The sequence below is a fragment of the Pelodiscus sinensis genome, chromosome 3 (genome assembly GCF_052426305.1).
Source record: "Pelodiscus sinensis isolate ZL-2025 chromosome 3, ASM5242630v1, whole genome shotgun sequence".
In the NCBI taxonomy this organism is placed as follows: domain Eukaryota; kingdom Metazoa; phylum Chordata; order Testudines; family Trionychidae; genus Pelodiscus; species Pelodiscus sinensis.
This window is the reverse complement of record NC_143054.1, coordinates 149,459,686-149,474,893: the sequence shown is the minus strand read 5'-3', so window position 1 is coordinate 149,474,893 and position 15,208 is coordinate 149,459,686. Positions and strand designations below refer to the sequence as shown.

The window sequence follows — 15,208 nt, the reverse complement described above, 5'->3', positions numbered from 1 at the left end:
GGGACATCATAGAATTATAGGGCTGGAAGAGACCTCAGCAGGTCATTGAGTCCAGCCCTCTGCCGAAAGCAGGACCAATCCCAACTAAATCATCCAAGCCAGGGCTTTGTCAAGCCGAGATTTAAAAACCTCTAGGGATGGAATTCCACCACCTCCCTAGGTAACAGAAGCCTGTTGGTGAGCATTTCAGCTTGCCTAACCACAATGACAGACCTGCAGGTAGCTGTCTTGTCACAAACCAGCTCTATAAGCCAAATACACAGAGAAGTCCTGGAATCCCAGTTCATCCACAAATTCAATTCACATGCTAATGGACTCAATCGTGATATTGGCTGGTGGGAACTCTACCTACTTAATAACCACTGAAGGTGCTAACAGCTCCCTGAGTGGTATCCTTTCCGTTTCAGGAATCTATCTATTGACACTGATTTTTATCTGCTTAGGATTAAGTACCCATTCTCCAGATACTTAATGATACTCTGTCTCCCACCCACTCCCCTTTTTTCTTTCTCTCCCCCCTCCCCTTCCCCTCTCCTATTTACTTTGAGTTTTCATATCCCCAACTCATAACTTTGCTCATCTGAAGAAGTGGGCTGTGCCCATGAAAGCTCATGATACCATCAACATGTTTCATTAGTCTATAAAGTGCTACTAGACTATTTGTTGTTTTTTTCTATAAGGGTATGTCTACACTACAGCACTAATTCGAACTAACTTAGTTTGAATTAGTTAATTCGAACTAAGCTAATTCGAATTAGCGCATCTAGACTTAAAAACTAGTTCAAATTAGCGTTTTGCTAATTCGAACTAGCATGTCTACACTGAGTGGACCCTGAACCAAGGTTAAGGATGGCCAGAAGCAGTGCCGGCAGGGCATCAGATTAGGACTTAGAGTGTGGAGCTGCTGCCTCAGGCTAGCCAAGGGCTGTGTTTAAAGGGACCCGACCCCCACCCCGGACAGACAGTTCTCAGGGGTTCCCCACTTGCAAAGCAGTCCTGGCTTGGAGGGCCCTGAGTGCCCACACTGGGCACATCACAGCACTCGGCCATCAGACCGGCTGCACTTGCCGCAGGCTGCCATCCGGAGGGTGGGGAAATCAATCAAGGGCTTCAGGAGAGCTTCCACCCCGAGGAGCCCGCAGAGCCACCCAGTCCTCCCCATCGGGGGCTCGTACTCCATTCCTCCCTCACCTCCTTCCACTTACCCCTCCCTAGCCCCCCTTCCTGATGTACAAAATAAAGGACACGTGTGTTCAAAAATAGAAACTCTCTTTATTGAACAAAACTCGGGGAGACTGGGAAAAGAAGGTGGGAGAGGGGAGGGCAACTAAAATGATCAGGGGTTTGGAACAGATCCCATATGAAGAGAGACTAAAGAGACTGGGACTTCTCAGCTTAGAAAAGAGGAGACTGAGGGGGTATATGATAGAGGCCTATAAAAGCATGAGTGGTGTGGAAAGGGTGCATAAAGAAAAGTTCTTCATTAGTTCCCATAATATAAGGACTAAAGGACACCAAATGAAATGAATGGGTAGCAGGCTTCAAACTAACAACAGAAAGTTCTTCTTCACAAAGCAAATAGTCAACCTGTGGAACTCCTTGCTGCAGGAGGCTGTGAAGGCTAGAACTAGAACAGAGTTTAAAGAGAAGTGAGATAAAGTCATGGAGGTTGGGTCTATGGAGTGGTATTAGCCAGGGGGTAGGAATGGTGTCCCTGGCTTCTGTTTGTGGAAGGCTGGAGATGGATGGCACGAGACAAATGGCTTGGTCATTGTCTTCGGTCCATCCCCTCCAGGATACCTAGTGCTGGCCACTGTCGGCAGACAGGCTACTGGGCTAGATGGACCTTTGGTCTGACCCAGTATGGCCATTCTAAGCTCAGGGTCGGGGGTCTCAGTGGACCACCTTGATTTTCATGCCAACCTGCTCCTGGGTGGCCAGGCTGGCAGCTCTCCTGCCCTAGATGGCCACTTTCCTGTGCCTAGTGCAGAGGTCGTGGATGAGGTCCACGATTTCCACACTAGACCAGGCGGGCGCCCGCCTCTTGCGGCCCCAGGCAGGCTCCTGGGAGCCGCCACCCTGGTCCCGGGAAAAGGTGGAGGGCTGGGTGGCAGCAGGTGGCTGGCTCGAGCTGTGCCAGGTGCAGGGTTGCTGGCTGGGTGCTGGCAGGCTTGCACCTGGCACGGGCACCGTAGCCAGCTCGTGCCCCTTTAATGGCTCCGGGGTCAGGAGGGGGGCAGACGAGTTTCCCTGGTGGTGCCCAGAGTGGCCACCAGGGAAAGCTGGGGAGGGCTAGCCTCCCACTAGTTTGAATTAAGTGGCTACACAGCCCTTAATTCGAACTAGTTAATTCGAACTAGGCGTTAGTCCTCGTAGAATGAGGTTTACCTAGTTCGAATTAAGCACACCGCTAGTTCGAATTAAGTTCGAACTAGCGGTTTGCATGTGTAGCGCGTATCAAAGTTAATTCGAACTAACGTCTGTTAGTTCGAATTAACTTTGTAGTGTAGACATACCCAAACAGACTAACTCGGCTGCCCTCTGAAGCTCCATTCCAATACTTCACCATCCTCCTATTTAAACAATTTTTCCTAATAGCCAACCTAGACTTGTAAGGTTCCTTGTTCTGCCATCTATCGCTACTGAGTGAGAACAGCCTCTCTCCATCCTCTTTGGAACCTCCCTTCAGGAAGTTGAAGGCTGCTATCAAATTGGCTCTCACTCTTCTCTTCTGCAGACTAAATAAGCCCAAATTCCTCATCCTCTCTTCACCCGAAGAAAAGAGGGTTACTTACCTGTACTGTTGTTCTTTGAGATATGTTGCTCATGTCCATTCGAATTAGGTGCGTGCGCTACGTGCACGGTTCCTAGAGCATTTTTCCCCCAGCGGTACCCATTGGGCTGGCATGCCGCCCCCTGGAGTGGTGCTGCGATAACAGCGCATAAGTACCCCTGCCGACCCTCCCCTCCTCAGTTCCTTCTTGCCGGAGATTCCAACAAAGGGAAGGGGGGGGGGGGGCTGGATCTAATGGACATGAGCAATACATCTTGAAGAACAACAGTTACAGGTATGTAACCCTCTTTTCTTCTTCAAGTGGTTGCTCGTGTCCATTCGAATTAGGTGAATCCCTAGCCAAAACTTGTGGAGGTAGGGTCAGAGGCACGACCCAGAAATCAATTCAAGTGACTTCCTTCTAACATACTTTTATTTGAATATGTTACAGAACTGAACTTAAAACTGCAGAACCCAGGGCTACGTCACTCCTGGCCTGCTGCGTAATGGCATGATGCACAGTGAACGTATGGACTGAGGACAATGTGGCTACCCTACAGATATCTACAATCGGGACTCGAGCCACGAACGCTGTAGAGGACCGTCATGTGAGGCGGGTCTTTGCCTGCTAACACCTAACACTCCTTTATACAGGACGACACCCAGAAAGATAGCCTCTGGGCTGACACTGGCAACCCTCTCATCCTTTCCACAAATGAAATAAAAAGTTGGGACAACTTGTGGAAGTGTCTGGTTCCGTCTATATAGAGGTTAATGCTCTCTTGGCATCAAGACAGTGGAGGGCTTGTACTTATGGCACTTTGGGTAAAGCACAGGCAGGTACTTGTCTTGGGACATATGGAAGGTGGACACTACATTCGGTCAGAAGGCTGGGTGGAGAGGTAAACTCACCCTATCTGCTGAAAAGAGTAAGTAAGGGGGCTCTATCGTCAGTGCCTTGAGACCTCCCCTTCCCCCTTGCTGAAGTGACTGCCACGATAAGTGCTACTTTAAGAGAGAGGTGCTTTAGCGAGCACATGGCCAGCGGCTCAAAGGGTGGGGACATGAGTTTGGTAAGTACTAAATTGAGGTCCCACTGGGGCACCGGTGGTTTCACATGCGGGAACATTGTATATAGACCCTTAAAGAACCTCTTAATCAACTAGTTCGCGAATAGGGATCTGTTTCCTTACCCCGTGGAAAGCTGACATAGCCGCTAGATGCACACTAATGGATGCTATGGAAAGGCCAGCCCACCTTAGCCCCAGGAGATATGCTAACACCAGAGGAGTGGGTGCCGTACTAGGATCTATACCTGTATCCGCAGCCCACCATGAAAATCTTTTCCACTTAGCTGAGTATGCCGCCCTTGTAGCAGGCTTTCTACTACTCAGCAGTACAGATCTCACAGCCTCAGAACAATTTAGTTCTGTACCAGTTAGCCATGAATAAGCCACGCCATGAAATGGAGGGATTTGATATTCGGGTGGTACAAGAGACCCTCCCCCCCACTCTTGAACGATTACATCTGGGACAGTAGAAATGGCTTGAGGCTTGACCTGGAGTATGTTCAAGAGGACCAGATAGCAGAACTGTCTGGGCCAGTCTGGAGCTATTAAGAGACTAGTGCTTTGAATCTCTTGACTCTGATGAGAACCTTGTAGATCAACAGGAATAGGGGAAACACGTAAAGAAGTCCCTTGGGCCAATCGGCTACTTTGGACCTCAACCCTTGGGTCATGAACAAGTAGTAGGATGGACACTTCTTGTTTATTTCCGTGGTGAAAAGATCCACCTGGGGACAACCCCACTTTCAGAATAGCCCCTGTAATATGTCCTTCCTTATGGACCACCTTGAGTCCCAAATGAGTGACTCAGTTTGTCTGCTAAGAGGTTCTTGTTCCCTGGTAGATACGCCAAGTTGCTTGAGAGGTGAGGAAAGAAGACTTCACACACTCTCCGAATTGCCCTCAACTCTCTGACATTTATATGTAGGTCTCCCTCCAGAGGAGTCCATAGACCCTGCGTCCTGTGAGGGTATAAGTGCACCCCGCAACCTAGGTCCGAAGCATCGGTAACTAGTCTCACAGTGGGTGTCTCGTTGAGGAACGGAACACCCTTGCACACTTCCCTTTCTTGAGTCCACCAGTGCAGTGATGGGAAGACTTCCTGTGGAAGCGACAGCACTGAGTCCCAATGTACTTGATTCTGGTTGAATGACTGAGCCAACCATGCCTGTAACTGCCTGAGTCTCAGTCTGGCATGGAGAACCACATGCATGCATGACACCTTGTGTCCCAGTAGTCTCATGCAGTTTCTTGCCATTGTAAGGGAGAGGGGAGATAGCTGAAGTCCCTGAATAATTTGTGTCAAGGTTGTGAATCTGGTTGTGGGGAGGGATGCTCTACCTGCAATGGTGTCTAGGTGTGCCCCCACGAATTGTATGTCTTGCGAGGGAGTTAACATGGACTTTTCCTCGTTTATCAAAAGTCCCAGCTCCTCAGACAGAGACTTTGTAATGTCTATGTGAAGAAGGATTAGAGCTCTTTATCGCACTCTGATGAGCTAGTCATCCAGATATGGGAATACTTGCACTCAGTGTGTTCCGAGGAAAGCCGCCATCACTGCCATGCACTTGGTGAATGTCCTGGGGATGGTGGAGAGACCGAAGGGCAAGACTGTAAACTGGAAATGCTCATGCCCTACCACGAACCTTAGGTAGCGCCTGTGCATTGGCCGTATGGTTACATGAAAATAAGTGTCTCTTAAATCGAGGGTCGCATACCATTCTCCTATATCGAACATGGGAATAATGGAGGCAAGCGTGACCATCCTGAACCTCGTTGTCTTTATGAACCGGTTGAGGTCTCTGAGGTCCAAAACAGTGGCTAAGATCACGACTGCTCTGTGGCAAACCCCAGCATCATTCCTGCCTACCCAAAAGGAGTAGAGAAGTATTTCATCCCACAAATGGGATACGAGCTGGCATACCTTCCCTGAAGGGGAGAGAACACTTAAACTACCTAAGTGCTAACTATACTATTAAATGCAAACTAAGACTAAAGAACTATTTACACTACAAAGAACTCTAATCGCTGGATTAACAAGAGAAACTCCAACAACAATCACCGGCGGTAAGAAGGAACTGAGAGACGGTGAGGGCCAGCAGGGGGTACTTATGTGCTATTATCGCGGTGCCACTCCAGCGGGCGACCTGCCGACCCGATGGGTACCGCTGGGGAAAAAATGCTCCGGGAACTGTGCACGTGGCACGCGCGCACCTAATCTGAATGCACCTGAGCAACCACTTGAAGAACCACCCACTATCAATGGTATAAAACGTGAAACTCTTAAAGATGATTGTAATAAAAAAAGGAACCCAAAATATTGCGATAATGTACATGAAACACATATACCAGGTTTTCAGCTGTGATAGGATAATAAAAATATAGGGGCTTGCTTTCAAGAATCAAAACAGCCGTAAAATCTTTCTGAAGGGCTCATGTGTGTTAGTGTGTGGCAGAAAGATGCATTTCAACTTCTTCAAAAATAATTCAATGCTTTCTTAAGTTAGAAGCAAGAATGATAAGCAGATGCAATAAATAGTTTTCAAAGAAATACCCATAGAACTACATCACCCTTTAGTTTCTACATTTCAAGAATGTTTGAAAAAGGAATCCTATACCTGTATGTGAGGCCAGGAGGCTTCAAGGGTAGGTTCATCTTCTTCTGGATCAAAATCTGGATTATCACTTGGTGGAAGGGTTCTAAAAATATTAGAACTAATCTGCAAAGAAAAACAAGTGGATTACTTGTATTGCTGCTTATCAAAATTCCAAATCCCAAACTAAATGTGTTGCCTTTATCCAATATAAAGATGAACTGGGCATTTGGGCTGTATTTTCAAGTTGTTGTATGCGGCCATGAGGACCAGAAATGTCTCTTTTTAATGAAAAACCTGAAATTTTTACATAAATTACATGACTGCAAGAGTCAGATATTTAAAGACAGACATCAAACATACATGACTTAGAATAAAAACTGAGTTAACAACACTACATTTGAATGTAAGGGAGACATGTCTACAAATATTTCCACAGGGTACACCTCCCAAATCTGGGATTCTCTCATCGGCAGCATCCGTGGTCTGGCATGTTCCTGGACGAGAGAGCCCCAGGGGCAGGAGGGCCAGCATCTGGGAGCCCGGTGCATCACTGCCAGCTTACTAGTAGTGGGGCCACAGCAGCCTGGGAGGAGAACCATCAGGGCTGTCTGTCACCCAGCAGTGCTGCCCGGGCCACAGCAGCCCAAGTGGGGAAGTCTGGCTGGGCAGCAGTTCTAGTGTTCTATTATCCAAGATGTGTCCCCCTCTGGATGCTATGCTGTAGGCATAGCTGTGCCTCTAAATGGAGATTTTTGAGCCTGCAAAGGCACTTTTCCTCCATGATGGTCAGCCTTGAGGCTACCTAGCACAGCATGGGCAAACTCTCCTCAGTTCCTTTTCTACCCCAGACTCCTTATGGAGAACTCTGAAGTGGGGGACAGGTGGTATGTGGAGCATCCATAAGGACAAGAACCATCATTAATGCACAAGATGAGTAACTTCTTCCTCGAGTAGTATCAAGTGGATGCCTCACTGTAGGGGATTCCCAAGCAGTACCTGCCACTGGAGTATGGAACTTTGGAGTGGAGTTTGTTACTACAAAGAGTAATAAGAGCTGAAGATGGCATCAGAGGTTGAATTTCCAGTGAGTGCATAAAATTCTACAAAAGTATGGGCAGAAGCCCATATTGCAGCTCTGCAGATTTCTTTAAGGAATGTGTCTGTAGTATAGACTAACCTTCTGGAATGCATATAGACTCTGGATGGAAGCAGCAGGTTGCACCCTTGATAACAATGATTAATGCAACCAGAGACTCATTTGGATAGTCTCAGAATTGAATCTTTCCCTGACCAAAAGGAAGAGTTTAGGGAACTTTCTGCAGTCCTTGACCCTGTCCAAGAAGCATGCTAGTGCTCTTCTAACCTCCAGCATATGCAGAATCGCCTTTCTGATGTTATGATGTTGTTTTCTTGGGGGGGGGGAGGGGAGAAAAGGGAGGATGAAACTGGAAGATGGATTGGTTGATCCATATAAAAAGCAGGCAACTTTAGAAAGAAAGTTGGGATGTGGTCTCAAAGTTACTTTGTCTTAAAAGAAAAAAAAAAAGAACATCCATGCATGGTAGGTGTACCATTAGGGCTGTTATTTCTCCTATGTGCTTAGTGGAGGTGATGGCAATTAGAAATGGACATATGTAGGAGACAGCAAAGTTGCCATGGGCTCAAAGGGAGATCCAGTCAAAACCCTGAGGACTAGGTTAAGATCCCAGGCTGGAGCAGATGATCAATAAGTGAGAAAAGATTCCCAATTATCTTAAATAATCTATCAGCAGATGTACAAACAGAATATCCATCTATATGGTAGTGGAAAGTCATTTTTGCTGCAAAATGTACCTTAAAGAAGTCGAGTGATTTTTGATCTCTTGAGGTCTAAAATGTAATGTAAAATCTGAGGGAGGGAAGCTGAGGTTGGATCTGCATGCTTAGAATAACAAACTTCAATTTCTTTTCATTTTCTAGGGAAGTAAATTCAGATGCACCTCAAGAGGGTATTCTACCTGTAAGCCTTGGAACCAAGAAAGAGGGCCTGCAGATTTGAGTGAAGGATCAACCCACTGTTTTGAGGAAGCAGGCGAGGAATGGGCCAAAGAAGAACCAAAGGACATATTGCCATCTGTGCCAGGTAAAGGAACCAGACTTATCTTGGTGAGGACATGGCAATCAGAATAGCTCTCACTTTTTCACTGAATTTTGATGTCCTTCAAACTGGAGATCATCTGCAGCTCTTTGGGCATCCCAGAAAGGTGTAGCCAAGAAGTCTCCATGACAGTAGTCATGAGGAGGTCTGAATGAGCTGCTTTATCAGCTATGTCCAGTGTCCTCCATAGCATTATTATGACTATGAATTGATCCTCTCTGACACTGGCCTGAAACTGCTCCTTTGTGTCTTCAGTAAATATTCCAGAAATGCACTGAGTTTTCCATAATTAATAAAATCATACGGGCTATGACAGCATGATAATTCAAGACGCTAAACTGTAGCATTAACAATAAATGCGCTGTCCTCCCAATTCTGACTTGTATGGGGTCAATTTAGCATTATGTAGCTTGCCTCATGCATTAACTGCATCTGCTATGGTGGAGGTGGGTAACAGTTATTAAAATAGGAAGTCTGCCTCTTTGAAAGGCATGTAATATTTTTGTTGGGCTCTTTTGCTGGTTGGTGCCATGGAGACTGATGTTTGCCAGGTGACTTTGGCAGGATTTAGAAATGCCTTATTAATTGGGAGAGCAATTCTGGCGGAGCTGGTGTGCAGAATATTCACCAGCTTGTTATGTACAGGGCTCACCAAGCAGCAGCAAGCCCTGCTCACCAGCCGCGCAGAAGTGCACTCTGCATATGCGCAGCATAAAATGGCCCCGCCAGCTTAAAATCTACTCACCACGGGCAAGTAGATTGAATCATTTGTCTAGCCCTGGTTATGTATATTTGCCACCTTTTATCAGGAAATTTGCAGGACACCTCTTAGTATCCAGAAAGTTCTTAAACTCATCACCTAGTGATGGGGAGGGCATTTCAGCCACATCTGGAGAGAAGAAGTTTGCTGAAGGGGTAGTTTCTCCTTCAAGACCCTCTTCCTGTTCTGCAAAAGCTTCCTCCTTCCCTGGCTCAGGAGATCAGAGCTATAGAAGACTATAGGGCTACGTCTACAATGCAGGCTTCTTGCACAAAAACTTGCAAAGTGTCTACACTGCACACGCGTTCTTGCGCAAGTAAATTTATAGTAAAGAGTTGGAAAAGAAGACTGCTTGCGCAAGAGTTATTCCTCTCCCCGCAAAGAAACATGAATCCCTGCTTATGGAATACAAAATGAGACCTGGAATTGAGGAAAATATGGTATGACTCTGCATAGATGAATGTGCAGAGTGGACAGGCAACAGGGGTTTCTTGCACAAGAAAGCCCTATGGCTAAAATGGACATCAGAGCTTTCTTGCGCAAGAGAGCATCCACACTGCCATGGATGTTCTTGCACAAAAGCACATGGCAGTGTGGACACGCTCTTGTGCAAAATCTTTTACGTAAGAACTCTAGTGCAAAACAGTTCTTGTGCAAGAAGCCTGTAGTGTAGACATAGCCTAGGATTTTCTGGGACATTGGACAGCCATGATGTATACATTGCCTCAGGATCATAATTCAGCTATTGGAGAGAAGGGCAAAAGTCAGTGGGGTTAACCCAGGGAACTTGTGCCACAATCATGGGACAGTTCATTGGAACTGAGGGGGACTTTGAATTGTGACGGTAGGCTACAATGAGGGACCAGGAAAATGACCTCTGCCTGGTCATGGTCAGACTCGTCATCAGGTAAGGGTAGTGCTGACAGAGTATTGGTGGTATATAGCCTGGGGAAGAGAGTGGTCAGTACTGGGGCCCATGCAATAGTGCTTACAATTCTTTCCCAACTGTAAGGTCTCTAGGGAACTGGAGCTCATGCTGTACTGGAGCTTGGTACTGCAGAGAAGTGTCCATAGTACATGATCAGTACCAATGGTTAAGAAGGTACAGAGCACTCCCTAGAACCAAATACCTAGAACCAGAAGTTTTCTTGCTGCCATTCTCCTTAGTGGGTGGTACCACTGCCTCAGAGCTTGAGCCCCTGGTTTTTCCAGGCAGTGTGGCAAAACTCTTAGTGGAGACCCCTCTGGGTACTATTTTTCAGAGCTGCTGGTACCAAGGTAGCCACGCTGAGGAGCCCCTCTGGCTGGCTAACAGCTGAGACACCTTTTTAACCCAAACTTATTGCAGGAGTGGGAGAGAAAGTTCACTGGTTTTTGTTCATTACTACTACTACTGAAAGTTACACGCTCCAGGGATGATCTGGGGTCAGCACTGGAATCACCTGGAGAGTGAAGTGACTTCTCCACAAAGAGGAGTTTTAACTTCAGCTCCCAGGTCCAGGTAGCTGGTGGAAGAGAGACTGTTTCCCAGAGCCCAGACACAGTGAGTGCCTCTCCATTACAGGAATAAGCTCCTTGTAGGAGAGGCATCTCTTTAAATAGGGAGAGTCTGTTATGCTGCTGGGGGAGAAGGAACTATCATCCTCTAGGAGTGAGGAATGCAGTAGATCTTCTTTCCTTGTTTCTTATTTTTAATTCCCATGAGTAAAAAGGAAAAGTATCAAGGAGAAAAAAAGAAATAAAAACTACTACTTATGCCAACAACACAGATAAGGAAGGGAGAATTGCCTGCTCCATTCAAGGGCAAAGCTTTTGACAAGGAACTGAGGGGGAACCATGAGGAAAGGAGAACACATGGGCAAGCTCAACAGACACTACCACCAAAAATCTTTGATTAGAGGTGCAGGGGCTCAGATATATATAGAATGGAGCAACTCACAGGGACAATATTCAAAGAAACATGAATCCCTGCCTATGGAATGCAAAATGAGACCTGGAATTGAGAAAAATATGGTATGACTCTGCATAGATGAATGTGCAGACATTGCGGATATACACTTATAGAGCTGAGAAAATCTCAAACATTTTAAAGATAGTAAACAGCAGAAACAGAGGCTTCCACAGGAGACAGGCAACACTTAATTACCCAAACAGAAAACCTTTTCCATTTTTCTATGTAAATCAACCAAGTAGAAATTTATTCTGCTCTGTACCATGGTTAGGAATGGGATTTTTCTTGCACTACCTCCATTAGAAACTCTAAGTGACCTGCTATGTGTTGCAAGAGGTCTAGAAAGATCCTAAAATCAACTGTCGAGGAATATATTGCTATTGGAATAAATAATCCATTTCCTTCAGGTATCCTTCCATACAGCCATATTCCTGCAGGAGCAGTCTGAGACTGTAGATAATGAACCTCTTGAGTAGACCTATGATGTCTCACGGAAGAGGGAAATTTAATTCTAGACGTGGACAGTTGAGGAATGTTTCCTATCTGGTTGCCCCCAGAGAGCTCAAAAGACCAAGACTATGTGTTTTAAGGGTAAGAGGTTAGGGACTATATAAATGGAAACCAGGGTGGATGTTTCTCATGAAATCCCAAGGTGGAGGGAATACTCTATTGAAGATGCTTCTTGTTACATTTCTGGGTAAATCTCCCAGATCATATCTTCAGTAGATCTCCTGGAGTTTCTGATAGGAATGTTAAATATCAGTTAATTGAATAGTTGAGTAAACTCATGAAATTGTATTGGTTAGTGGACTATTCAATAGTTCCTGAGAGCAGGGCCAGCTGCCAGTGTATCAGAGGCAGCAGCGTGAGGTGCCAGGTAGGAGCTGGTCCGCAAGGGGAGCCAGATTAAAAATCAGCTCCCCTCGCAGACTGGCTGCCTTCTGAGAAGGTGGCAGCAATCCCTGTTTGGGGGGGAGGAGGGGAGGTCTGAGCTCCTGGACCCAGTATGAGCTAGGACTGAGCCGGGTTTGCCCTCCCAGCTCCTAATACCCATCAGGGGTAGGTCCTGAACCCGTCGAAAGTCAGGACTGAGCCAGGCTGCCAGCCAGCCTACTAAAAATGTACTGACAGGGAGAGGGGGACGAGAGGAATGTGCATAGTCTATAGTATTAACCTATAAGCTTTTGCTTATTGATTAATCATCTATACTATTACATCCCTAGTTTCTGATTCATCATGCTATATTTTCTGTCTTACTTTCTGGGCTCAATGCCCCTTTTCCTGACTACTTCTCAATCAACTTCTTTCATTTCATTCCCCATATAACTGTTCTCCACCCAACAGTCTTTCTGATGGCCTCTTCACTATACTTGATCCTCCTTTACCAACCTAATGCCAGTTTTCTTTACCTTAAACACTAAGCTAGAATCTCTCAGTAGTTAAGAAAAGAAAGGAAAATTCAGCTAGTTTTACAACAGGAAAGGGGGAAAAATAGATTTGACAAGGTATGCAGAATTATTCTGTAACTGGATGGTAGATCTTTACTAACGTTATTGGTCAGTCCATCAGTAATACTACAACATTTCAAAATCACAATGACTGGTTGAGGGTTTACAGATCCTTGTGTGTGAGAAAGAACTAAGAACATTTTTTCTCCTATATAAAAGTCTTCAAACTTGCTTAAAATATGAAAGATTGGTAAATTAATAAAGCTATCAGATAATCAAGATATAAATACATTAATTACTAGAGGGCGGTGCCCCCTGCTTGCTATGCCCACCAATCTCCCTCTCTGTGGGTAGGCATCCCCAATTCTCCCCCCAGCTGCCGGGAAGGGCCAGGTCAAGGTGTTGGAGGAGGGTGGGGGTGGGCCGGAGGCTGCAGCTGGCCTGGTCCTCTCCCTCTGGCATGGAGGAGGAAGAGGGGAGGAGGAAAAGCAGAGGATAGGGAGTGAGGCATGGCACACAACCCTCTCCCTTGGGCAGGGAAAAGCGCCCAGCCCTCTTCCTTTGGCCACAAGGGCACACGGCTCCAGCCTCCTGCCAGCAAGGGGCAAGGCCGGGCACTTCCCATGCACCCCCTCTCCCTGGACCACCTGCAATGCCACACATGTCCTGTACACCCACCTCCCCTCACCTGATCCAACTTCCCGTGAGGCTCTGTGGCTCCCGTGCACCCAGCCCTCACGTCTCCTGCATCCCTCTTCCCCATGTGAGCCCCTGTGGCTCCTGTGCACCCCTGCCGCCCCGCACCCAAGCCCCCACAAGGCTGTGCAGTTCCCAAATGCCATGCCAAGCCCTTGAGAAGTTGCACAGTTCCCGCGCCTCCCTTCCCCTATCCGTACCCCCGCAGCTCCCATGCGCCCCCCTCAATCCCCGAGCGGTCACATGGCTCCCACAGACTTCTTTCCCCCCCCCAGCTCCTGAGTCCCCACGGCTTCTGCGTGCCTCCCCCTCGTGGCTCCCATTTGCCTCTCCTCCCCCATCCTGGAAAGCAGAGGAGCTGCAAGGTTCAATTTAAATTCTGGCACCCCCTCACATATGGCAGCTGCCAGAGGGATTCTCAGGGGAGGGAAGCATGTGAGGGAGGGGTTAACTGCCAACCTGTGTGGCATGGAGCCAACAAGGCAGCCACATGGCCTCTCCTCAGAGCACCAAGGTGGGGAGAAGCCACATGCCCTGGGAGCCACAAAGCTCATACTCTCACTGCCCCAACCCTCAGCGGGGCTGGTCAGAGCATAGGGGAGACTGTATGGCTTGCAGCTCCGTCCCTGATTGGGGCTGGCGTGCGCGGGAGGTACAGCACCTCTCAGGGGCTCAGCGTGGGTGAGGGGAGGCAGGCATGCAGGACATTGACGGTGGTCCAGAGGAAGGGAGCAAATGGGAGCTCCACGGCCTTGCCCCTCACTGGCATGGGGCTGGAGCCATGTGGCCTCCCACCTCATGACCAGAGGGAGAGGGCCTGTAGCCGTTCCCCCTCCTCCTTCCCCTGCCAGGCTAGGCCTACACTACAGTCCTTTGTTGGAAAAAGCTATGCAAATTGTGTGCCGCAATTTGCATTGCTTTTTCCAATCGCTTTTCTGGAATAGGCTTTTCCGCCATTTGGTCCCATCTAGACGGGGCCAAATGGCAGAAAAGCCTCCTCTTTTGGCAGAGCCCTTATCCCTCACAGAACAAGGTATACAGGGGCTCCAAGAAAGAGCACTTTTGCTCCTCCACAAAAAAAAAAAAAAGTAGAAGAGCAAACCCATTCCTTGGACGCAGCGGAGTTTTTCCAGGATACCTCTCTCCCCCTCCTTCACATGCCGTGCCTCCCTCACCCTCCTCTGCTTTTCCTCCTCCATGCCAGAGTAAGACCCTCTGTCACTCTGTTGTCCCGCAAGAAAACCTTTTTAAAGTATATGTCAAAAATCAAAAAGTGAGAGAAACAGAGATTACTTTGAAACAAACAACACTCTTTACATAAGAGCAGAACACCTAATGTAAACACAGAGTTGTTAATGTGAATAACAATGGTAAATCTGTTTGTTCTATAGCCACAGAAATTGGTAGAAAGATCACTGCAATACACATTGGTTTACGTCTAAACCATGTAGTTACACCTCCATGATTTAAAGTAGTTACAGTGCATTTACTTTAGTAGGACCAGTTCCTTTCTATTGATTCTAACCTCGATGAAAATCTCTCCCAAAGTTTTAGACCTAGGACTCATTCTTAAGCGTCCATACATCTATTCAATTCTCAAGTCATGAAACACTAACAGAACAACTCAAAATCTTCTCATTTCCTGAACCTTGGGGGATTTTCTTCTGAAGCTTGTCCAGAAGGTAACAGTCTTTATATGTCAAGTCTAAAAATGTAGCTATACTGCATTTACTGTGCAGTATATGCACTATTTACTCCAATAAAGCAATTTTTCATATT

At 47.0% G+C, this 15,208-nt stretch overlaps 1 protein-coding gene across 2 annotated transcripts in view; it reads right to left on the bottom strand.

Moving 5' to 3' along the window:
* PPP2R5A (protein phosphatase 2 regulatory subunit B'alpha) overlaps positions 1-15,208 on the bottom strand; it is a 120,878-nt gene that overhangs the window by 64,575 nt on the left and 41,095 nt on the right. For both annotated transcript variants that reach the window (XM_075925151.2, XM_006135173.3), the window contains exon 3: positions 6,459-6,560. In XM_075925151.2, the coding sequence (XP_075781266.1) occupies positions 6,459-6,560 (102 nt within the window). The remainder of the gene's footprint in view (positions 1-6,458; positions 6,561-15,208) is intronic.